General features: G+C 48.2%; 1 protein-coding gene across 1 annotated transcript in view; it reads right to left on the minus strand.

Moving 5' to 3' along the window:
• Positions 1–4060: 4060 nt before the first annotated feature.
• The window catches only part of NLRC5 (NLR family CARD domain containing 5), a 33330-nt gene continuing 12604 nt past the window's right edge, over positions 4061–24786 (minus strand). The window contains exons 19-47 of the mRNA XM_029965032.1: positions 24166–24255; positions 23992–24039; positions 23460–23528; positions 22705–22788; positions 21892–21975; positions 20909–20998; positions 20737–20799; positions 20120–20203; positions 19416–19499; positions 18753–18842; positions 17802–17867; positions 17212–17295; positions 17050–17133; positions 16359–16445; positions 15826–15906; positions 15203–15286; positions 14726–14809; positions 14015–14098; positions 13258–13341; positions 13079–13162; positions 12315–12398; positions 11561–11644; positions 10619–10702; positions 9994–10077; positions 8566–8649; positions 8336–8419; positions 7377–7460; positions 6418–6501; positions 4061–5376 (exon numbers count right to left, since the gene is read on the minus strand). Coding sequence (XP_029820892.1) covers positions 5295–5376; positions 6418–6501; positions 7377–7460; positions 8336–8419; positions 8566–8649; positions 9994–10077; positions 10619–10702; positions 11561–11644; positions 12315–12398; positions 13079–13162; positions 13258–13341; positions 14015–14098; positions 14726–14809; positions 15203–15286; positions 15826–15906; positions 16359–16445; positions 17050–17133; positions 17212–17295; positions 17802–17867; positions 18753–18842; positions 19416–19499; positions 20120–20203; positions 20737–20799; positions 20909–20998; positions 21892–21975; positions 22705–22788; positions 23460–23528; positions 23992–24039; positions 24166–24255 — 2362 coding nt within the window. The 3' untranslated portion in view covers positions 4061–5294. The remainder of the gene's footprint in view (positions 5377–6417; positions 6502–7376; positions 7461–8335; positions 8420–8565; positions 8650–9993; positions 10078–10618; positions 10703–11560; positions 11645–12314; positions 12399–13078; positions 13163–13257; positions 13342–14014; positions 14099–14725; positions 14810–15202; positions 15287–15825; positions 15907–16358; positions 16446–17049; positions 17134–17211; positions 17296–17801; positions 17868–18752; positions 18843–19415; positions 19500–20119; positions 20204–20736; positions 20800–20908; positions 20999–21891; positions 21976–22704; positions 22789–23459; positions 23529–23991; positions 24040–24165; positions 24256–24786) is intronic.

Genomic DNA, 24786 nt, shown 5'->3' on the forward strand with positions numbered 1-24786 from the left:
GGCGTTTCTGCCACCAAAGCCCAGCTCTCTGCTCACCTCTGCTTCCTGTTCCACCCTCCCTGCGGTGACCAGCTCCGAAGGGTGTGTTTGCCCACCAAGTCCTCCAGCCTCCCTGGCTTTAATCCAGCCACTTGCCAAAATTAGGGTTACTCACACAGAGGCTTATTGCATCAGGTCTTCAGGCTGGCAGAGCTGACGGGAAAACACCTCCCTGCCTGCCATCCTCCGAGCACCCTCACGCTGCCAAGCGAAACGCTCCGCTCGCCTCTTCCTCAGGGAACAAGGATCTCACCAGGCACGGAGGAGCGAGGGGCAGCACCTCCCCGAGCGTAAACCCTCTCAGTCCCCCTCCTGTCCCCTCCAAATGCATGGCATGAAGGATATCATCGCCAGCTGGAGCAGCATCAGGCTGCAAACAGCTAGAGAAGCGCTCCTGCACTTCCCCAGCCTCCAGCTCGCCAGATCCCCTCTGTGCCTCAATGCCAGAGGATAAGGAGAGAAGCTTGTGGATGCTGCCAGGGAAAAAACCCTACAGCTGTCCCCAGGCTTGGGGAGTGAAGCCACCAGGCCCTGGCATTTTCTTGGGGTCATGTGTCCCGTTGACATCTTTAGAAGATGATGCAGATACACGGAGAAGGGGAATGGGAATGGGACAACTTCCACACCGTGCACGAACAAAGGGACTGTGCTGGGGAAGGGGAGCATAAAGCAATGGGGGGACTGTCCTGAGGAACAGTCAAGGGATGGAAGGTCTGTCCCAGGGATGGAGGGTCTGTCACAGAGGATGCAGGGTCTTTTCCGAGGGAACTGAGGGTTTGTCCCAGCGGACAGAAGCGCCACCACACACCCCGGGACAAGCCAGCGGGGACACCACTGCCCTGCAGGTCCCCCATCCCGTGGCTGACACCGCTGTTACCGTGTCCCGGCCAGCGCAACCCCTCCCACCGGACTATCCCGTATCCCACCTACCCGACCCACGGGGGACCCATCGCGCCCAACAGCCCCGCTCCTCTCCCACCTCCGTTATCCCGCGGCATCCTCGGGCTGCCGGTACTCACGCGGGCGGGCGAGCAGCTCTCCGCGGGGCTGCGGGCTCAGAACGCTCCCCACGGCCGCGCCCGCCGCCCGCCCCTCGCCATCACCGCCCACCCGCCCCGTACGGGGCGGGTGGGCGGTGATGGCGAGGGGCGGGCGGCGGGCGCGGCCGTGCTGTCACACCCCCCCCAGCCCCCTCGAACGAGCATCATCCGTTTTCTGATTACAAAAAAAAAAAAAAAAAGAGAAAAGCATCCACCCCAAAACTTCCCCGCTGGCTGTAAGAAAAAAAAATAAAGAAAGAAAAAAAAAAGGCAGCTTAAAACCGCTCTAAAATATCTAGAAGTTGGGTCGACACCCGTTTTGTTTGAGTGAAAAAAAACCGTGGGGTTTGGGTGCTAGTGAAGGGGAAACCCCGAGCCACAGTGCTGGCCAGTGTCACACTGACCCCGCTCACCCTGCTCGCCCAAAGGAGCCTTCAAGGCAGGTTTGACCCCAACGTGCCACTGGCAACCTCACCCAGCACCTGGAGGACACATCATCAGGCATCCAGGATATTTATAAAGATATTTTTGATATGGAGATAAGGTAATAAGGCTGGAAGCCTCCCTCTGAGGCCGCCGATTAAATAAACTGTCTATATTTGCTCAGAGCCCTTTGCTGTGGGCTCTTCGGAAGATCATGGGCAAATAAGCAAGTCCCATATTCCCCCCAGCCTGCTGGAATACTTTCCCCTCCTTCAGCTTGAGCTGTGAAAGGCTGAGGAGTTACAAGGCACCTTGGCTTTCAGCACAGACAAGGTGCCCCCCTCTGCCAGCCCCAGTCCCTTCCTGGCACGCCAGGAGTGGGGCAGCAGACACAGGGATGGGCTCAGGGGTCACCAGTTCTCCTGCCCAGCACTGGCAACACGACAGGCAACGTCCAACTAAAAGCCGAGCCTAAATTTTTAGGAGTCCCCTTCTTTCTGTGTAAACCCAGCCAGAAACCATCACCAGGAGGGACAAGGTTGTGCCTGAAAGAGGAATTCAGTGGAAGTGGGGTCTGTGCCAGACCTGCCCTCCTACCTCCTTGCCTGTGGCTTAAAACGTCACTTTTGGGGGAAAAGGGAGAGTCAGACAGTATTTCCCAAATACCACTGCGCCTGTTTCCTCCCAAATCAGTTTTTCCTGTGTTTTCCCTCCTGCCCAGCATGATGCCTCCAAGTCATAGCAGGTTCAGGACTACCTGGAACCGGTTTTAAGCAGAGGGGAAACAGCAGCTGCATTTCCAGCTCTTCGGAGCAGCCTCCATCGTGTGCAGGAGCCCATCCCAGCCTGGCTCCAGCTGCTCCCCAGCACAAAACCCGGGCTCCCTCCCGCCCTCCAGCAGCCTGTTTATTTACAGCACAGTGTTTCTTTCTAAAGATCTGGTCTCAGGGGGCAAAATCCCTTCTGTGTATGAAACCAGTACTGACTAGCTCAGACATTGTCTTCCAGAGACTGCAGGCAGCCTGAAACAATAGGGGTGTGCGGAGTGTCCTGATGCATTTCCATTTTTGGACCACGATAAATCTGAAACCCAATAGTAACAGCTCTAAAAATGGCCCACGGTAATTAGGGCTGGTTGGGAATGGGTTTGGTGCTCGGCCATCACCCACAATCCCTGATGGCCTCACATCTTCCTGCACACCAGAAGGTTCATTTAACTCCTCAAAATTGGACAAAGCCCCCAGGTTCCCCTCGGAAACTTTCAGACACAAGCTGGAACACGGGCATCGGCAGCGCGGTGGAAATGGGAAGCACGCTCCCTAAAATCCTGGGTGTTGGATGTAAGAAAGGAACCCCTGAGCTATTTCATCGTTGTGGTTCATGAACAACTCAATTCAAATCTCGTTTTTGAAAAACTGCAACCCACGCACACAAAGCACAGCACAGAGCCCTTCTTTATCCAGAACCGCTGGATTACAGACAACCACTACCCATTTCTGGGGTTTTGCTGACACCTGGTGTTCTGGAAAAGATGCTGTGAGTTCCTGCAAGTCCCTTCCTTCCCTGGCTTCTGTCGGGATGGCCTGTCTCTCAGGTCAGGCCAATGTGTGGCTGGGAGGTAATCCTGAATTCTGGGAAGATGCTGAGAAATGCAGGTGTGCAGTTAAATTTCCGAGGCACTCCTTAATGCCTGAAGAGCAGGGCTGCAGCAGTATTTGCAGCAAACCTCACGGTACAAATGCACACTTCCTAACTTCAGGAATCAGGGGAACTGCAGTGGGGAATCTCAGCTCTCATTTATCAGACAGTGGTTTCCGTTGGAAAGAAGCTTAAAGATCATCTCGTTCCAACCCCCTGCCATGGGCAGGGGCACCTTCCACTAGACCAGGTTGCTCCAAGCCCCATCAGCACCTGGGCAACCTGTGCCAGGCACAGCTTCTCTGGGCAACCTGTGCCCAGGGCCCCACCACTCTCTAAGGGAAAAATTTCTTCCTCATATCTGATCTAACCCTGCTCTCTGTCAGTTTGAAGCCATTCCCCCTTGTCCTGTCACTCTGTGCCCTTGTCCAAAGTCCCTCTCCAGCTCTCTCAGAGCTCCTTCAGGCACTGGAAGGGGCTCTAAGGTCTCCCTGGAGCCTTCTCTTCTCCATCCAACCTCCTGTATTTCCAAAAGAAGTCCTGGCAGGGAGTCTTCCAGTGCCTGGCTGACAAACACGCTCACCTTGAGAGCTGTGATGAGGTAAACTCTGGAGTGTCTACCTTGTAGATCACACTGCCTTTGGTGCCACTCTCATCCTCTGATGGTCGCTGGGAAGACTCACATCTGCAAATTAGAACTGAAAATACAGGATGAAAATAAAATCCCCATTTGGTGAAGCTTTTCCTAAATGCCAGTGTTTAGATTTGAGGTACTTAATGGAATTATGGCCTGGTAAGGAATTTCACTACCTCTTTTTTCCTTTGTCCTTGTTTTTAAACCCTTTTCAGAATACAGTCTCTGCAAAATGTGTCCCACTTCTACACCACGACGTCATTATCTCACAGAGTGTAATGCTGGTCTTTAAATAAGGACAGAGGCTCCTCCAGGAATAACCAGCACCAGCTGTTCATGTCCTTTGCCCAAAGGTTTGCTGGACCAGCATTTCCATCTCATTCCAGATGCCTGCCCTGCCCAAATCAGATCAGTTACATCTCCCCAGGCAAACACCGCCGTAAACAGAACTCCATAAATAAATCCACCACGAGACTTAAATATTTACAGCACAAACACGTAAGGAAAACATTGTAATACTTGTTAACAGATAATGAGAACAATGTGGCCGCACTCCTGTAACAAAAGCTGGTGTTCCATGCATGCAAGGGCAGCTGTAGTTCTGTCTCCTCCATCGAGCAGCAAAACTCAGTGTTTGGGATCTTCTCCCTCCACTTCCCACAGTCCAACATCCATTGCCCAGCAACACGTAGGCTTTGGGATTTGGGGGATTGTAGAGGCTTGAAGGATCTATCACGTGGACAGTGTTTCAAGCTAACTGACCCCTTGTATCTCCTGGAAGAGATTAGTGCAACGGAGTCTTACAAAAACCCCAGAAAGGTCTAAAAAACGCCACATGAAAACAGTCAGTAGTGCACATTCCTCTCACACAGAGCAGTCCATTTTCTTAACAGTTGTTTTACAACTTTCAGTCCTTTAAAGTTTCTCATTGAAATTTATGGCAATATCAGCTTTTCTTTGTTATCACAGTATAAATATTGATCATTTTTGGCCGGTGACTTAATTACGACCTCTCTTCTTTCTGAGTCTCTCCTTTGCTGCCCCTCCCTGAATATAAATATTTAACTTTTGACACAGATGAAGTTTGGATGAAGGTGCCTGGTGTCCCTTTTTCACTAGGGCAATAAATAAATAGGTAGTGTCTAGTACACAAACATTCACTATTTGCTAATAACCTTCCAGAAAGTTACCCTCTTGAAGAGAGTTTCAGTGTTTTTACACCAAGAACACTGCCTGCTTAGCAGCAATTCTTCACAGTCTTTTGCTCTTCTGTACAATAAAAGTTCATAAGAAACAAAACATATTAAAAACAAACAAACAAAAAACCAAAATGAAAAAGACAAAACAAACAAACAAACAAAAGTCTTCACACTTGGTTCAGTGCAGCAAAGGAAGACCTAATAGTTACAGTTTTTAAGTGTAGGAACTTTGATTTCCTGGGTTCTTCAGTGCATTTTTTTTTTTTTTTAGGGCAGTGGGAGGTGCAGAGCAACTCCTGGTCAGGCAAGGGCTCTTCTTTGCTAGCTGAAGGAGAAACACAGTCTTGGGTCTTGGCTTGTCAAACTCTCCGCGAGGCCCTTGGGCACGGGGTTGTCCCACAGCCTGCAAGGACAGCAAACATGTTACTGCAGCACCAAGCACGGTGAGTGTGGATGTGCCCTGCCAAAAACAGTGGGAGAGGCAGCCCTGGGCTCCCACCAGATCATGTCTGACAGTGAGACAGGAGTGAGGTATGGCCATATCCCAGTGGCACATCAGCAGCCCCGCAGCTGCCTGCCCGCTGAGGGGACATCATTTATCTAGCTGGGAGAGAGATTAAGGCTTTGAAAAGTCCTCAGGCCAGTAAGGTCTCAGAAAGCAGAGGAAGAACTGAGTCACACAGGAGCAACCTGATTTACATGAGCCACCCTTCTTCATCTACCTCATTTGATGTAGTCTAACCCAAAGGTGCCCATCCTGGGACTCTACCCCGAGGAGTCAAAGGGACAATTTGAGCAGGAACACAGGGCTTCAATCTCCAGCCAGGACCAGAATCATTCCCAGGGGCTCTGGGTCAGACAGAGCCAGTTTGAGGCCAGAGACAGCTCAGGCAGAAGCAAGCACTTGGGTCCAGGACCTGTTTTACCAGAATGTTACCAGAGGACCTCTCATAAGAGTGACTTTTCAGGTGAGTGAAGGATGAGTGGGTCTCTCCTACAAGAGGTTTCTAGGGGAGTTTGATACCCAGGGTTTGGAGATGCAATGACAAAGAGCACAAAAAATCAGGTGCCCAAGTATCTGGGAGATATGGATCCCAGGACAGAGTGGGACAGGGTAGAAATGTATCTCAGAAGTGAAACCAGAAGCAATGGGAGAATGAAAACTTACAAGAAAGAATGCAACAACTTCCTGATGGAGACAACTGGGTCCTTATTTTTGACTCATTTAAAGCCAGTAAGCTTTTCAGACTCTTTTTTTTTACAGGGTTTTCTGAGGAAGTGAAGCTGGCCTAGAAAACCCTCAGCTTACTTGGCCTGTGTCTGTGTGCCCTGCAATATCCTATACCATGCCAGATAACCCAGGGCACCAGGAGCATGGGTCACATCTGCCCTGACTTCCCTGCTGAGCCAAAAACCAACCACAGAACTCTGGGTACCTGCTCACCTTATGGACTGAATTTCCGGGCACTTGGCAAGTTCCTCCGCCAGCTTTGTGGCCCCACAGCCTCCAATGCGATTTTTCTCCAGGCTGTTTTAAAAACCAAAAGAGAGTTTTAAAATCCAAACCAAGCCAGTAGTGGAAAGCAGCTGAATAACCACTGGCTCCTTTTCCTGTCCCAGAAGAGCTCCACAGCTATGCTTTTGCACAAGCACAGCAATGCCACACAACTCACATCGGCCTCTCTTTAACATCATGGCCCTACTTATTCAAGGAGTGTGTGGGCACTGCTCCCTGCAATCTCCTTCTAGCACCAGGACCTACGAGCAGACCTCTTGCCCTTGGAGCACTCTAACAGATCCCACGGCGAACCTGGTGCCAAAATTGCCAGTAACCACTTCTCCTGCCTCATACACAACCTTCCTGCTTGTACCTGTGAAACAGCCCAGTGTGTGGTTTCCCTTCACAAGGCAAACTGATTTCATTTCCTGACCCTATGACCCACAGATTGATATTTTCATATATCTGAGAGATGGAAGATGGAGAGATTCCAAAGAGCCACAAAGGAAGGTTCTCTGAGCACAGTACCCATCTAGACCATCCCAGACACTAAAGAGAAGAAAAAGAGCTTGCAGGAAGCAGCTCACCTGAGGTCATTAGATGACACGAGTCATGTTCTAGAAATACCAGTTTGTCTCTCATATCTCAAAGAGGAGACCTTCACACCTTAGCTTCTGCTTAGATACCCATTCCCCAACCATCTTAAACAAAATCAGTGCTGCTTCAAGAGTATCACCCAGGCAAGGCTGGCCCTTGGTGCATGGAGCAGGCTCAGCAGGAAGCTAAACTGCAGCAGCCTGTCTGTCTGTTATTCCTAATGTATGTCCCCCTTTGGAAGTCCCATGATTGAAGGCTCAGTGGTAGAAAAACAAGTCTTCAGGGGTTGCTCTCAGGGCTGTACTCACTCTAACACCTTCAGCTTTTCCATCTCTGGGAGAGCACTGGCCAGCTCTCGGGCTCCTCCATCTCCAAGGGCATTCCAAGACAGTCTAAGGCAGACAAGAAATCCCAGCCATGAGTCAGTGGATAAACACAAGCAGATGCTACCTACCACTAGTACCACTACTGTGATATGACCCCCTCATAGACTGGCCTGTTTACCAGAGCTAATCGCCCTCTTATCATGCCAGGTAAACATTCTCCTGGATTATAAGCTTTATTTTGAGAAGTTTTCTCCATTTGACCACATATTTGCACGTATGATAAGACACCAGGGAGTGTCACCACAGAGCCTGTGGGCTGTGGTTATCTCAGAGTCCTGCAGGCCCAGGGAAAGAGATATGGAAATGACTGCTGAGCACACAGATTTATCCCAGGGCCACTCCTCCTTGTGCCAGTGGTGTTAAACTACTGCAGCAGCTAAAATGCCTCTCTGACCTGCTCTTACAGCTGCCTGTTGATTCTGAGCTCTTTTCAAAGGATAGCTTGCAGGGCTCTCAAAGGATTAGGGTTTTAACTTTTTGATGTATTAGCAAGTGAGAAAGTTGTTTAGATCCTTTCTTTGCTACTTGATAAGCAGCCTGCTCTGCTCTGGACCTCTGTAAAAAAAACAGAGGCAAGAACTGGACCATAGAGAGCTCGATGGGCAATTTGGCAGAGTCTGAACATGAGTGTTTTCCTCCATATTCTGTTCAGCTCCTCACATTCAGCTTCCAATAAGTCGCTAGCTATGCCAAAAATTTTTAGCAGTGTATTTCATCAATTACTAAATTACTAGTAAATTTACCACTGAAAAGAACTCAGTGGGAAGTATCAACAAGTATTTAGCAGGGTCAGTTTTGCACTGCAGTTGGAAATAGGAGCTGACATTAACACATGAGTGACCTGTGTGTTGAAGGGTCTCCCCATCCATCCCCACACTCACATTATCTCCTCCACGGAAGGGCACTGTCGGAAGCCTTGAGAAAGTGATTTTGAAGCATCATCAGTGATTCCACAGAATTTCAAGCTGAGAGAAAAGGCAGAGGGCACAGTGTGCTGGTGTCAGAGCCTGTGGGGAATAGGGCACCAGCACTGTCTGCTGTGCTCCTGCCCTGGCAGTGCTGCCAACACCAGCCACACTGCCCCGGCAGCCCTCGGTGCCCTGGTACTCACTCGATCTTCCGGAGGTGTCCCAAGCATGGCAGCCCCTTGGACAGGGCATGGATACTTTGTTCTCCAAGGTCATTTTCTGATAAACTGTAGGAGTAATGGAAAAGCTTTGAATGGGAGCAGAAAAAGCGGGTACAGTCAGAGAAAACCCACCGCGAAAATGTAAATATGTGAACTGGCAAGTCAATAACTACAACTCAGACTAAGCGAGGACTCTGCAGACAGCAGGGATGAGCCAGATCAGTACACAGCAAGTCTAGGGCAAATCACTGCTTGGTAAAATGGAAATGACAGCCCTGCTGTAACTCACAACCTCAGTCCATGCAGCAGTGAACTGCTTGCAGATCGGTGGCTAAGAAGGACAGACCTGCAGCACATCGTGTGTTGTGTGTGAAACTGGAAATAAAAAGCTGTACTGGAGTTAAAGACTGGTGTGACTTGAGAGGAAATAATGATAAGGGAGAGTGGGAAGAAGACATGGCTCTCAAAATTCAGGAGGAGCAGTAACTGCCTCCCAGCCTTCACCAGGCTGTGCTGCTCTCACCTACCAGCACAACACAATCCATGGCAGTCCCTCCCCTAAACTTACATCTCTCACACCTCAGTTACCAACACCCCAATTCAACTTGTAATTGAACAACAAACACATAGCAAAGAACGCTGGCATCAAGGATGCAGCAGGAAGAGTTAATTCCCATCACCTTTACACTTTCAGTTCCATATTTAGAAATTCTACTGCTCCCCAGGTTACTGCACACAGCAGCTCCAAGGCACATGGCTGTACAAAACCCAGTAAACAGCACTGGTAGACAAGGTTTAACATCTGGGGTGATCTAAGCTGTGCAGGGGTGATCATGCAGTGCAGTGACCTTCAGAGAGTGTCTCCTCTCATCCTATGGAAAGTGTAGGACAGGTGGAGTGATTGCCCTCTGTAGATGCACCTGAGCATGGAAAGAGCCTGTGTGACAGCCTCAGTGGGCTGAAATGATTCCCCACCCACAGAATAATCCCAGTCCATTCTCAGTGTGAAGAGAAGGCTCTGGGGAAGCCTTAGAGCTCCTTTCAGTACCTAAAGGGGCTACAGGGGAGCTGGAAAGGGGCTTTGGACAAGGGCACAGAGTGACAGGACAATGGGAAATGGCTTCAAACTGACAGAGGGTAGGATCAGATTAGATACAAGGAAGAAATCCTTCCCTGTGAGGGTGGTGAGGCCCTGGTACAGGTTGCCCAGAGAAGCTGTGGCTGCCCCATCCATTGGAAGTGTCCACGACCAGGTTGGATGGGCTTGGAGCAACCTGGGCTAGTGGAAGGTGCCCCTGCCCATGGCAGGGGGTAGAACTAGATGGTCACCCAAGGTCCCTTCCAACCCCAACCACTCTGTGATTCCAGGATACGTTTGGCTCCATCCCAAGTGCACCTGCCATGACCCACCTTATCTCTTCCAGCAGCTCACACACCACCAGGGCCCTGGCCAGCTCCAGCCCTCCTGCCTGCCTGATGTTACTGTGCTGCAAGCTAACAAAGGAAACATAAGCATTGGAGGATTATTTTGGAACAAAGCTGTAACAAAAGCTCACATTTAACTTGCCAAGAAGAAAACTGCTAATCTTTTGAACCAATGCCCGGTATCGGTAACAACCTGGGATCCTTGTGGATTAATCTTAAAGAAAAAGTCTGGAAAACAGGGAGGCAACAGTGGGGGCCAGCAAAGCACAGTCAGGCAGTCACTGCAAACACTAAGGCTTAGGTTCCACCAAAACAAGAGGACAGTCAGAAACCAAGATACTCAAAAACAATTTTAAGGCTTATTTTTCTGTATATCCACTACCTGGTTCATCTCTAAAGCTAATGCTGGAAGAGATTAAGCAAGAATAATTTATGTGACTCTGACAACAGAGTACAGTGGAGGGTTTCTCAATCCTGGCACCCTTAAATTACTGTCTAAACAAGAGACCAGTGCACCACCACAGCCTATGCCTTTTCCCATTCCTTCTTTCAGTGATATCCCAAATTATCCAGGATATCCAACCTGCCTGGGGCAGAGGCTGACACTTACTGCAGGATCTTCAGTCTGGTCATGTGAGGCAGAGAGAGGGCAAGTGCTGCTGCTGTCCTGTCTCCAAAACCATTCCTTGACAGTCTGGAAGAAGCAGAAATTAAATGTTACTGGCAGTGAGGTTAAGAGCCTCATTCCTCACCTGTGTGTCACCCACACAGATGTGTGACCCCCCATTCCTCACCCACATGTGCATGGGACTATGCTGAAAGGAGTCAATGCCCATGATACAAAGGGCACTGAGGGTGGGAGGAAGGAACAATGAGGTTTTGTAATCCTGCAGAAGTCAAACAGGGAAGTAAAAGTGACTTGCACTTTTCAGGAGCACACTGATGTCCCTCTCTGACTGAGCTGAGCTGGAATTGAACTGAAAAGTTCAACCTTTTCAAGCACTTTTTCATATGTGCCCTTAGTCCACATACTGTAATCTGAAGGCTACATGGGCAGTTCCAGTGTTTTAAATGTAACTTTTTCTGATTTGCCTATTTTTAAATTTTGTTTATTTAATAGGGCAGGACACGTATGTTCTATAAACTGGACTGGAATGGAATGCCAACACTTCTGGCTGTGTAAAGCCTCTGTCTTCTTCCCTCCAGTTTTGCAGCCACACAGATTAATGCTGGTTCCTTGGGCAACACAGGCACTGCACAGCCCCTGTGCCTGTGACATTGTCTACAAAACCACAGATTCATCTCCTCCCCACTAATGTTGACTGTACAGTTCTTGGAAATCTCTGAGAGAAACCAGTGAACAACCAACCCCCAGAGCTCCCACACCCAGAACCACACATTCCTTTCCTGTGTAGCAGAGAGTTTTTACTCTGCTCTCATAAGAATCGGGGGTAAAACTGATCCTGGCCTTACTGGAGCCATATCAGATTTGGTTTCTGTGCCTTGATTTTGGCCCAGCTTCCTGAAGGGACACTGGAAATGACACACTTACAGTAACTCCTCAATGTGCTTGCAATGGGCAAGAGCTTCCATCAGCTTTTCCCCTCCAGCAGGACTAGGACAGTTCCCTGAAAGGCTAAAATAAGCATGAGATTCTCAGTGACTAAATGAGAACCAGAATGTACCAGCTTCAGATATTTCACTGTTTGCCTGGTGTGATGGGAGACTTGGGGTCACTGCAATAAAGGGCTACACAGGTCACTGGGAAATGGTTTGGGCATTTGTAGTGCTTTTGTCAAGTGATGAGTAACTCCTGGCCCTGCAGGTACTGAGAGGAAGGAGCAGTTTTCCCTCTCCCAGACAGAAATGGGAATTTCCTTTTCTTGTTTCAAGTCATTTCCAGGATTTTAATTTCAAAACATTACAAGGCATACCCCAGAGACGAGCCTGACAAAGAGCCTGGGTGCTCTAATTTCTGTTCCCCTGGGGAAGGGACAGTTTAAATCCTTGTCTAGAGACTGTGTCCTGGCTTTGGCAAATTCTCATTATCACCTCTACTTCCACCAGTAACTCAAAGCAGTGTGGCAACACTGGGGGCCCCCACACTGGGAACCCTACACAGCCCAAGGAAAGGTGCTGCCTGGATATGAGACTTGTACAATTCCCCACAGATTTACTTTCCAGGACACAACTAAGCCAGATAGTAGAACACTGTCTAGGAGAAGGTAGCACAGGGATTCCCACCCAAGCTTCTCCACCAACCATGGCCATGACTAAAACAGCTGGAACAAAACAAAGGGACTCACTTGATTTTCTTCAGGTTTTGCATTTCCAGCAGGACAGCAGTTAGATTTATCAGGCCTGGATCTCCAATATCGTTGTGGCTTAAACTTTAAAGAAGAGAGGCTGTGTTGTAAAGGAAAGCACAAAGTACCAGGCCAAGTAGGAGATCTTATTTAATGTCTCCCATCTGCTGGATGACACCTCGGACCTTAGCAGCAGAATCAAAGAGCTGTTTGTCCTGACTATCTCATGAGAGATTAATAGGTGTTAATGAGGTATTAAAAGATTTGCAAAGAACAATCAAAATTACTGGATCCTGTTGATGAGTGGGAAATTACTTCAACCAGAATAACAAGACCTGCAACAAGTTGCTATTATTTTCCAAACTGCTAGAGTGGAGAATGGACAGCATCTGGCAAGAGAGAGAGGGGAAAAAGCAGAGGAAGCTTGGGGTTGGCTCCACATTCAGATCTTTTCAGACCAGGTAAGTGCTGGGTCTGAAGCTCTCCCAGGAGAGAAAGGGGCCTCTAGCCCTATTCTGGATCCCAGGGAAGATTTAAATCCAGAGGCTGTTTAATCTATCTTCTATGTGACCGCAGCAGAGTGGGACAAGAACAAATTTTCCTCTTCTGAACATCAAGTTCTGCTTTCCTCTAGTCCAAGGTACCTCATACATAAGCATTTTGCAGCCTCCCTGCTTTTGTTTCCACACTGTGTGTAAGCACATCTGCGTCTCTCCATGTGTTGGCACCAGTGGTCACCTCTCTGCAAGAAAGGAGAAACTTACTTGATTTCCTCCATGTAGTGCATATTCCTCAAGGCTTCTGCGAGTCTGGAGCAGCCATCATTCCCAATGCTGTTGTGGTTCAAGCTGGAAACAACATCCAGAGGAAAAAAATGGACCTTCAGCTCCTGTTACTCAGCCTCCCAAGACGGGCTAGAGGCAAACTGCAGTCACATACTTACATGAGCCTTTTCAGAGATGGCATCTCACAAAGTCCCAGCACAAGTTTAGGAATGGCAGCACTGCTGAGCTTCATGCAGCCCAGGCTAAAGGATGAAAGAACACAGGGACAACTCACTACCCATGGGCAGTTGGTGCAGAGGAGGGCAGAACAGGGGTGGGAGACACGTGGGAGTGTATTCCAGTCCCTGGGAATAATCTTCTGTTTTGTTCTCTCATGCAATTCTAATGGATCTGTCTGGATCCTGATAAAATACAAGGAGAATCCCAAAGCTCTAGAACAAGAATCCAGTCCCTTGTGGAGCAAGGTGCCACTGTGACCACAAGATGGCAAAGCTGTCATGACAGTGACACACAGTGCAGTGGCACCTCATCTCAGAAGGATGCCCCACATGTAGGGGCCTGGAAGACCAACCTCTGTGTGAAGGCCTCCAGGTCATCCTCCAGGATTTCTGGGATTACTGCTGGCTCTGGGATTACTGCATGGGAAACACTGCCTTCCAGCTGGGACAAGATCCATGCAGAAACGCTACCAAAACATCTGATTTCTCTGCTGGAATTCCCTGCCACAGACTAGTGATCTCTGTCTCACTATTTATTGTAAGGAAAAAGGAATTGTTTCTTCTTCCCTATCAGAAGTCCTCCACTCATCAGGAAAAGTACATCTGTCCACAGTACAGGAACAGAGAAGCTGCTGTTTAACTAAAGCTTCTAGAAAGACCCATCAGACTCTGGACAGACTGGTAATAACACACTCACTTGAGTTCTTCAATGGCCTGGCAATTCTGCAAGCCCATGATCAAATTATCAGTTCCAGTTGTCATAATACTGCTAGAGGTCAGCCTGCAAAACAGCAAGGATCAAAGAAGAAGATTGGGTCTCAGCATGCTGAAAAAGAGGAGTTTACTCCACTGACAGGCAAGCTGCCCCCTCCCAAACCCCATCCAACATAGACATCAGGGACCAGTAAGTTTGGAGAGATTTTCACACCTCCCATTGCAGGACTAAGAGGACCAGGCAGTTCAGAGATGCTCACATGATGTACATGTACAGTCTCTGCCTGGAGCACTGCCTGGGCCAAACAATCCCCAGAATTTCACTGGGCAGAGATGCCCTTTACAAGCCCTACAAGCTGTTGAAGAGGGCTGTGAAAAGGCTGCTCAAACCAGAAGAAGCTTTTTTACACAGTAGGGTGGTATAAACTTAACTACAGTGTTAACCAAAGCCAAGGTCTCAGTCTCAAATTGCTTTCACTTCAAAAAAGGGGAAAGGAAAAAGCCTCGGGACATGCACATGGTGTATTTAAAACCACCTTTAGCATTAACTGTTGAGTTTGCAACCTAGACATCTCTCCCAGAGCCCAGAGCTCAAGAACATATTCCAGACAAGGAGGGTTCAGAGCGGATTGGTGTGAGGCGCAGGGCTGAGCAAATAATAAATGTGTGGAAAAGACCACAGCTGAGAACATACCCAAACCTCTTCAGCTCTGGAAGAGGTAGCAAAATCCTAACTAGCATTTCTGCTTCATCCTCATGGAGTTCCACATGAGACCATCTGCAAGAAGAGAACAACAGGTCTGGGCTGTGCCATTCACTGGTGACCAAAGGTCTGTGCCAAGCCCACAGCTAAAGCACACCAGGGCAGGGACACTGTGAGGAAGTGGCACACTGATGCTTGGCAAGGTCCCAGGGGAGCTCCCAGCCATGGTGAGAAAGTGTAGGTTATCTGGGCCCAAGGGGATTTAGATGACTTCAAGGGATACACCAGGAGGCCACCAGGTCTGTGGGTCTTTTCTGTTTTCCATTCAAACTCTCCAAGTAGGGGACCAAGAGGGCAGGGACTGGGACCTTGCACTGACCTCTCCACGCCCTGCTGTGTGCCCTTCTGCACTCACTAGGACAAGCTACTCCCCTCCCAAAAAGTCCTTTGCAATGCCTGGCCACTCACCTCAGTTCCTGAAGCTGAGTGCATTTTTCCCAAACCCTTTGGTAGAAGGAAGTTTGCCTGATTTCTGGCTTGCACTGACTCAATCTGCAGGAGACAAACACACAACACGACTGCCCATGAGGATCAGCAGCACCTGGTGCCCCTCAGGGCCAGGCTTAGGGACAGATCAGGGCTTTCAAGAGCCCACCCAGGGCTCTCCTGCCACATCCCATTTATGTCACAGCCCAGTGTAGAGAAACACAGCCCGTCCCCACTGCCCAAGGTGACATCTGCCGCCTTCTTCAGCTGCTCAAAGGGAAAAAAACACTAATGCTGCTTTCCCTGCACGCTCCTGCAGAAGCCAGCATGTCTTAAGAGTCTTCAAAGTGCTCCTGCCTCCCGAGTGCTCCCGGTCCTGCAGGGAAGGTGGATTTTTTTCCTTCATGCAGGTCCAGTATGGGCCTGAAGGAGAGCAGCCCAGAAGACACGTGTATATGAGCAGGGTTTCTTCCACATGTGTGGCACAGAGGCACTCTGAGACTGAACTCATGGAGACCAGAGCTTTAGAAGCTCTGAAGACATTTTTCAGCCCATGTTGAGCTTCAGAACAAGCAGAAAATAATGAGAAATAGTTGTTTTCTCACCTGCTAACGACAGATTCCACTTTCTCCAGGCAGTGTGGGAACCTTACGTCTAACTGGAAGAGGGTTTTATCTTTACATATCCTGGAAAGGTAGAGATCAGAGAATATCATAAACCTGTGAGCTCTTGAGGGAGAGAAAAATACTATTTTCCATAAAAAAATCAGGACTGGATGGGACGGGACTATGCTGATGCATGAATGCCAACTACCCATCTCTGAGGAGGTTTGCAATGTTTAAACTAGTTTCAAAGCCAGCCTAATCTCGGCACCCTTTCTCCCAAAGGAAACCAGGAACACGGCCTCCTTTCCATTTAACCTTTTGAGGTGTGTAACCATGAACATGCTAAGCACCTCTACCCACCAGACATTTGGGTTAAACTTGCTTCAAGTTGGCCAGTAGCTCACAAATGCAGTATAGACAGTGAATAAAGAACAGAAGATCAAGATCAAGTGCTGGCTTCAATCCCATTTCCTTAAAAGTATGAGGCTAAAAGAAAATACCTGAAAGACCCCAGAACTTGAGGTGCTACTTACGTGATCTCAGTAATGTTTCCATGGGCCTGGAGAGCCAGCTTGAGAAGGTCCATGACTCTTTCTTTGCACACCCATGGCTCTTCTATGCTGTAAAGCAGGGTATAGAACATAAAGCTCTGCTTTATTTACATGCACAGATCCATCTCTGCCAGCTGAGTGCTCCACACTCTCACATACATGGAAGGGTTGCTCTGCTTAGCAGAGCAATGTCTGCACAGGAAACAGGGTGAAAACTGGGAACAGGCAGAAGTAGCCCAGAGGAGAACACTGACATCAGCTTCCCTCCTGCCTGTGCACCTCTGACAGCAATGAGGGGGAGCCTGGCCCCTGAGCTCTAACATAACACATTTTGGGAGAAGTGGAGAATTCCTTACCCAGGTAAACTGCGGGATACTCCGGCAAGGACACAGTGGGAATGTTGTTCACCAGAATTATCAACCTTCCTTGTAAGGCAGGTAGTGGTTTACAGAGACACAGCACAGATTATGGCCAGAGCTTTACATGATGCTTAGTAGAAATCAAGGATATAAAGCCAAATGCCAGTAACTGAGAGTCAGCCATGGTAATTTCTAAGGCCAGTGCTAGCTGTCTTTGGGAAAAACACAGTTCACTTTTGTTTCTCATGAAAGGAGATCTTAGATGACCAGACCAGCCTCAGATCAGTATCTAAAACAGCACAGTGACACAGTACCTGATTTTCAGAGAGCCCAGATCTTTCCTCAGGGAATGCAAAAGTCTTTCTGCAGCTTGGACTGTCACGTTGTTATTTGAGGACCTAGAACCAAAGCTCACTGTAAGGAAGAGAGCTCACAAATGAGCCCAACCAAATGGGTCCAAGCAGCCATTAACTCACGTGTACTCCATCAGATCAGTGCAGTTTTCCAGGAGCAAGAACAACTTTTCCAAGTGCTCTGGCTGAAAGTTGCACTCTGCAAGTCTGAAAAGACAAAAAAGGGAACTGGCTTAGTTCACCACAAACAGTTAGGGCTTTTTGACCCAGAAATCTCAGGCATCACAGCCCTTCCCCCACAGAGAAAGAAGGATAGCACCAACACCTTGAACACCTTTCAGGGCCTCCAAAAAAAGATTGTGGCAACACTTCAAAAGCACCTGATGAGATGTTCTGGTAGAGCATACCTGTATGCTAATGGTGCAGCTTTTTGTGTCACCCTGTCCTGTGACAGGGACTGTAGGCACACCTACAGGTGCCCAGGTGAGGAACAGTCAGAGGGAAAGCAGAGAGAGAAAGGGATGTGGGAATCTCTGTGGCAGGAGAAAGCTCTTCTCATCTCAGAAGGTGCATCAAAGGAAATCCATTAGCTATCAGTGTAAAATATCACCATTCCAGGAGGTAGGGGCAAAAAGAGATGTCATCTACCCTGTCCCTAGAAAAAGGACACCTCCTTTGCCAAAGAAATCACTGCAAAAAATCTGTAACATTACCTCAAAATCTTTCTTGGTTCATTTCTGCTTGTCAGCTTGAGGATTAAAGTTGCTTTGGGGCACAAACTGCACAGAGAAGAAAAGAAAGATTTGGAGGGATGATTACTATTTGTCCCAGTGGTCAGAATTTAACAATACAACCCAGCACAGCAGTGACAGAGTTACCTACCCCTCCCTACAATAAACCAGCCCAGGGAAATGCTTCAATGAGGCCTCACTAATGCTAAATTGGCATAAGGCAGCACTGGTGTTTGGAGAATAAATCCTGACCTGTCCTGCTTTTGTCTGCCTCCTGTCCCTGCACTCTCTGCCAAGCTCTGGGGAGAGGGAAAACAGGAGACTGATCAGCTTTAAAATAGTCCAGCCCAAAGACTCAGCACCCACATTTAACTGCAGGAATGAATGGAAGTGCCCTGGTTAAAACTGATTCAGGACCAACTGGTGCCATGACCATAAACACTGATAAGGTCAGATGTGCAGAACAGCCCAGCCCTGTGACTGGAATCTGTGAGAAAAACACTTTATGCCAGTGCAACAGGCCCAGAGCCCATGGGCTATTTTTGCCTGAGAGGAAAGGAGATAAAGATGCAAATCCAAGTAAGGAACACTGGAAATTTCTTTCCATAGACTCTGAAATCTCAACATACTGAAGTGAATTTTAGAAAGCAAATGCTGACTCCTGCCCTGAAGAGGTTCATTAACAGATACATACATAATAACTGGTACAGTTGTGTGTCTGTGCACAGAAATGGTGTGGCCCTGTGCAAAAACAGTTCTGCTGTTATGTTTTGCCATTAGAAATGGACATAAACAAAAGCTTTGCATGCATCTGTACACAAAGGTAGTTGAAAACCTGCCACTCATCATGATTACCTGAAGATCACAAACTTTCAATAATTAAGAGGAAAACAAGCAAGGAAGCATCAGAAACTAGTGAAGAGAAACACTCACCTGACTTGAACTTCAGTGGTGTTTCCAGAGGTGACGAAGGCATTTACGAGATGCAGAACTCCATCCTGAGAAATCCTGTTATGGCTGAGACTGCAGAGAAGAGAAGGACAGATTTTTTAGGTGCCAGGAGTCGAGGCTGTCCCCAGGCCACAGTGGTAAAATTCAAGCTGGCACTGAAGGCAGAGCAGTCTGTGGGGTGCTGAGCCCCTCTGGCTGTGCTCAATGCACTGACCCCCTCCAAGACACACTGCTGATGACTTGGGGGACACAGCAACTATTTGCCTCTTACACTACAGAGGCAGCATCTGCTACCCCACCAGAAAGGGAAGGGGAGAGGCTGGTGTAGGGCACAGCTCAGCTCAAAGAACCTCTGGGTCTTGAGTAACTCAAAGAGGACAACATACATGGAAAAGTGATGAACTGAAAACTCGGTGGACTGGATCAGCTTCTGTCACACCACCCCACTCTGGTCCCTGTTTCCTCCTGCTGACACTAATAAAAAGACCTTTACTTACTTCAGCAGGTTTTGAGTCACCCTGGCCTCACTCAGACCTTTCCTCCCAAGGCAGGAGAGGGCAAGAAGCATGACAAGCAGCTTTGTGAGGGGGTCACACGAACACCTTTCTGCTCAGGACACCTCAGATTCACAGTGTGTTTTCTTACTTGAGGGAACAGGAAATGGGCACTTGATGCAAGTGGTCCAAAAGGCACCTCAGGCCTTCATCTCCCAGCTGATTCCTGGAGAGACTGAAAGCAGAAGAACAATGTGGCCAAACAAAACTCAGCCTTTGGAACAGGTTGCCCAGAGAGGTGGGGGATGCCCCATCCCAGGAAATATTCAAGGCCTGGCTGGACAGAGTTCTGAGCAACCTGATTTAGTTGAAGATGTCCCTGCTCGTGACAGGGTGTTAGACTAGATGGCCTTAAAGGCCCCTTCCAACACAAATCATTCCATAATTCTATGTTTCTTTTAAACAGCAATGCTCCTCTGAGAAGCCTTGAAGGAAAAACTCAAATTTCCTGGACTTAGATCCCACCCTGGTCAATAATGGTCTGCTTAAAACAAACCACTGGTTTATGAAACTACCTCATGCATAAGCTCAGACGAAGAGCTCTGAACACAAGTTCAGAGCAGAGCCCAGGTAGAGCAACAACTGCCTCAAAACAGCCCCACAGAGTGAAAATCCCAAGGAAGTTGTCCCACCAGCTCAAGCCCTCTTAAAATATATAAATATATATATAAAGGACCTGTGTTATTTCTAATTGATTTTACTTCTGAACAGTCTGAAGGAGCACACATGCCCATGCTGAACCATGTCAACCCAATGTTGGTTCAAGGTCATGGTGACACCCCAAGCCCCACTTACTCCACTTCTGCCAGCCACCCATGCTGCTCCAGGACACTGCAGAGCTCCTCTACCTGCCCTTCCCCGATGGCACAGTCTGTCAGCCTGCGTGTGAGACAGCAGGAGAGTCAAAGCATGGCCAGCAACCAGGCTCAGCCTGGGCACTGAGAGCTGCACCAGCCTCTGTGCAACATTCACATTTTTTGCCATCTCCTTGGTGCTGAACTGAAGACACGTTACAGTCTTTCCAGGGGCACCCGGGAACCATCCCCGCCAGAGAGGCTGCAGACACGTGTCAGACACACACGTCACACAGGTGTTCATGTGGAGGTTATCACCCACAATTTGAGGCACACATTTGGGAAATGCAGTGACTAGCACTGAGTTCAGGTGCTTGTGATGACCATGAGCAGTCCAGTGGCCACTCAAGAAAGGCACAGGCCTCTGCCGTCCCCATGCATCCAAATGGTTTGGGGTTGCACTTAGGCACATGAATTGAGCCCCAAAGCTTCAATTACAAGCTCAAACTCCTTGGCTACCAGTTCATGAACTCCCAATACAAGAGGAAACTTGCCTCCCTGCACTAGTGCTTCCAACCCAACCACAAGTGAATTACAATAAGTGTTGTATGCCAGTACCTGCAGGATGCCTTCTGGCTTTGCATGCTTGCTCCTAAATGCAAAAAGGCCTTTTCACTCGACCTGAAGCAGACACAAAAGACAGTCCTTCAGCAATGCTCTTTGAAGATGACAAGCTTTGTAGTCACTTTAAAGCTGAGTTGCTGGACTCCAAACAGTGTGAGTGCCTTACCAGACATCCACCATTCTGATCCGCTCACAGAGGTTGATGGAGTTGAGGAGTAAAACAGTACAACGTGGGGACAATGTGTTTTGCCTAATACTGAAAAGGAGGATAAAGAGAAAACAGTGAAATCAGAAGAAGAAGAGCTCCAATACACACGGCCCAATTTTCCCGTTGTTTACTTCAAGATGCAAAAGGTTGGACCCATCCCATTTAATTCAGGACCAGAGAGCAAGGATCTAAAGGTCTGAGCACTGGCACCGAGCATTCCTTTAAGTAAAGGAGAATCTCCTTTAGTCCCCTTTGACTAAAAAGGGAGTACACAAAGGGCTTACACTGAAAAACTCCTCTTTGGGGTTACTGGAATAGAGATACCTCAGACTGGAAGCAAACTCCTGACTGGGCAAATCCAGTCTCTCAAGATGCTGCAGCTCCTCCATGCTACATCTTGTGAAAGATGGCCAAGCCCCTTCTGGGTTTTTTGTCCACATGGTGGAGTGCCCTAGCCCCTGATAGCACTTCTCTGGCCTAAATTCCCACCCTCAATGGCCAATATGCTGCCAGAAAACACTTTTGGTGTCAAGTGTGGCAGGATGTCAGATCCACTCAGGGGCAGAGCTGTGAGATGCTGACCACACAAATGGGTGGTGTGCTGTCACCATGTGTCAACCAGCAGTTCCTACACCTGTTATGGGTGCTGGAAGTCATGTTCCATGGGACCTGCTAAGTGAGGGTTATGTGGCATGCTGTGCCTGGGGCAGATACCTCTCCTCCTGTCCTTTTTTTTACCTGCTGCTAAATGTCATTAAAGAAAAAAGGTTCTCTGCTGCTTTGCTTCTAGAAACAAGACAGGAATGGGTTTGAAAGCATTTCTGTGTTTTCTTTGCCTAGTTTGTTCATGTAAAATTACTGATTAGTGCTCCTAAGATATGCAAACACTTTCCAAACCAGTGTTTCATGGCAGCAGTCAAAGCAGGGACCCCAAACATTACCTCAGCAGTGTCAAATGAGGGAGGGATGGCAGGAAGCTCAGTAATGTCTCAATGCTCTGGTCACTCAATGAATTTCCAGAGAGACTGCAGAACATGGAATGAAACAAAACGCAAGAGAAACTGGGACAATCTGTAAGAATTTCTAATTTCTATAACATTTATATAGACATGCACACACATGTTGTTACAGGCAAATTCTGAGAAAGGACACATCCAGAAACGCCATGAAAGCTAGGCAAGATTTAGTCCTTACAGGCTAATCTCTGTGTTTCCCTATATCCTGTAGCCAATTAACATTGCAGTTTCAAGAATCTTACCTTTCCATTACTGTAAATGTATAAAATGATGCCACTGATGTTTTATGCACCTAATAGGGGACCAGTAATTTTCTCATTTTCTTGGTGCCCAGCTCCCTCCTGGAGTGACCAGCCCTTCAGGAGTTCTGTTCATGGCTTAGTGGCCCAGGTTCTCCTGCTCTGGCTGTCCTGCAAGCCAAGGTCTTGAGAAATAGATGGCAACACTTGTTTCTGGACACAGGATTGAGGCAGACTGTGAGAACACATATGTGTTCTGGGGTGTTCACACACTGAAATGGTAGACTCAGGTGAAGCCAAGCTCTCTTTGAAACAGGACAGTAGAAAGTGTGGCTTTATCTAAGCACCTGTGACAAGTTCTGTGGGGATTCCTAGGAGGCTGTGGTGAGAGGGAAGCTGATTTACACCAACTGCCACCCTGAACATTGACTCTGTACCTGCAGGCTGGGGAGACAGACAGACAGACAGACAGACAGACAGACAGGCTACCAACACTTACTCGATTTCTGTCAGCTGGGGACATTGAACCAGTATCTGGCACAGCCTGGTCACGTCCTCTGGACCCAATCTGCAGTCCCTGAGACTGAAGGAAGGAGACAAAGCACTGAACATTTCCCATGACCATGGTATGGCAACACTCCCTTCATATCCCAGAGCCTCACATCCTAGGACAAGGCCATAGCAACCCTCTCTCTTTCACCACGTATATTTTGCTGCCCACAATATAGGACTGAGAAGTCAAAAATCTGCAAGAACCAGATGATTTTATCTACTCTGAGCTGATTCAAAAGAGCCAGTCCACCAAAATACCACATCACTTTGGGTGTTGCCTCCCTAGAGCCACATCACTGGTATACTTAAATTGTCCCAGGAGACTAGATAGCATCTTTCCCTGCTCAGCACTGTCTCATCCCAGAGAAAGGCTGGAAATGGTGTCTCCAATGTCCTTCTCCAAGAAGGAAATCACAGAAACCTCTTTGGGTGACAAACTGGCAGGTCTCCATGGGATGAATGTAGTAGCCAGACGGATCTGTATCTCATTATTTATGGGTAGAAGCTTCCTCTGCAGGAAAGCAAGACAATGCCCTCAAACCTAGCCAAGCCAAAGATGCACTATTTATTTGCCTCTCTGAGGAGACACAGCTGGAGGGGTGGGTCTGTTCCACCCACTAAAGATACACTAAAGATGTCTGCACTAAAGATACAGATCCCTACAGCCATCTCTCCCTCCTGAGTGACAAAAGGAAGCCATACCAAAAACATCGTCCTTTTGCTTCGTGCTTGGGATGTGCCAGGAAACCACTTCTCCATCTGCTGGCACTGCTGGGGAAAGAAGTTTAGCCCATGAGTTGTGCTCATGTTATTGCCTGTGTGGGGCTGACTCCCCAGGAACAGGGGGAGGTGGTGGCAGTGGCCCCACACTCTGATCTGCCTCTTCTCACCACATGCCAGAACTGAGTTTACTCATGCCCAGAAGAAAAAGAGCCTTATTATCCCTCCTCCAGACTCCAGAGAGTTCTGCACCCACTCTGCTGGGTGGCATTTGCTCTGTCCTTGCCTAGCAGGGAGATGACTGCAGCCTGGATCAGCAGTTGGACACTGCTGGCCTCAAGCTGCTGTCAATCCATGAGCCACGAAACAGCTCATCCTGCTTCCCCCACCCTGACTGGAGTGTGGAGCCAAGTGACCTTTTAATTGTCATGCCTCAGGGACTCACACAGCACCATCTATTTAAGATTTCATAAGGAGGGGTTTGAAAGCCTTAGATGAGTGGGTATGATTTTACCTGACTCTTTCCCAAAAGGTTAGATGAACCACCTGCATGTGTCCTAGGCTGCAACCAGAAAAGAACACCATCAGCGTGGAGTTTGGTGACACATGCTCCTGTATCACTCCTCAAAAAACAACAGCTTGAAGTTTTGAATTGAAAAAAAAATAGGAAAAGTACTCCTGGTCATACCTGAGGCTCATTGTTTTAATGTGTTCCAACGCAGATAAGGACTGAGCTAAGAAAAACACAGAGTTCAGGGAGATCTGGTTGTCATTAAACCTACACAAAGAAGAGATGAAATCAGCTGCTGCAAGCAAAATACTGGCAATTTATACCACATCATACAATGGTATTGATCCTTGTCCAGCTCTCTCAGACTGCTTCTTTGCCACCTTCTGCCTGTGCTTCCAACTACAGTTCTGCAAACACAACTCACTCCAGTATTTTTTTAAATTTGTCCCTCGCTTTTAGAGTTCAGAGAATCACAGAATAACTGAGGTTGGAATGGACCTCTAGAGCTGATCTAGTCAAGCTCTCCTGCTCAGAGGGTTAGACTAGAGCAGGCTGCTCAGGATATTGTACAGCTGGGTTTCTAACACCTCCAAAGGTGGAGAATCCACTGTCCCTCAGGGAAACCTGTTCTAGTGAGACTGTTAGGAACTGGAAGTCTTGAGGGCAGTTCAATTAATCCAACAGGAGCCATAAATATTTCTTTCAATAAAGCAGAATGGTGCTGTACTCCTAAAGCCACAGTGCTGTATAGTGCATTTGCAGTGGGTGAAATACTCAGGTAAACCTGTGCCACCACTG

Source organism: Manacus vitellinus, unplaced genomic scaffold, assembly GCF_001715985.3.
Source record: "Manacus vitellinus isolate BGI_N305 unplaced genomic scaffold, ASM171598v3 scaffold_10_pilon, whole genome shotgun sequence".
Lineage (NCBI taxonomy): Eukaryota > Metazoa > Chordata > Aves > Passeriformes > Pipridae > Manacus > Manacus vitellinus.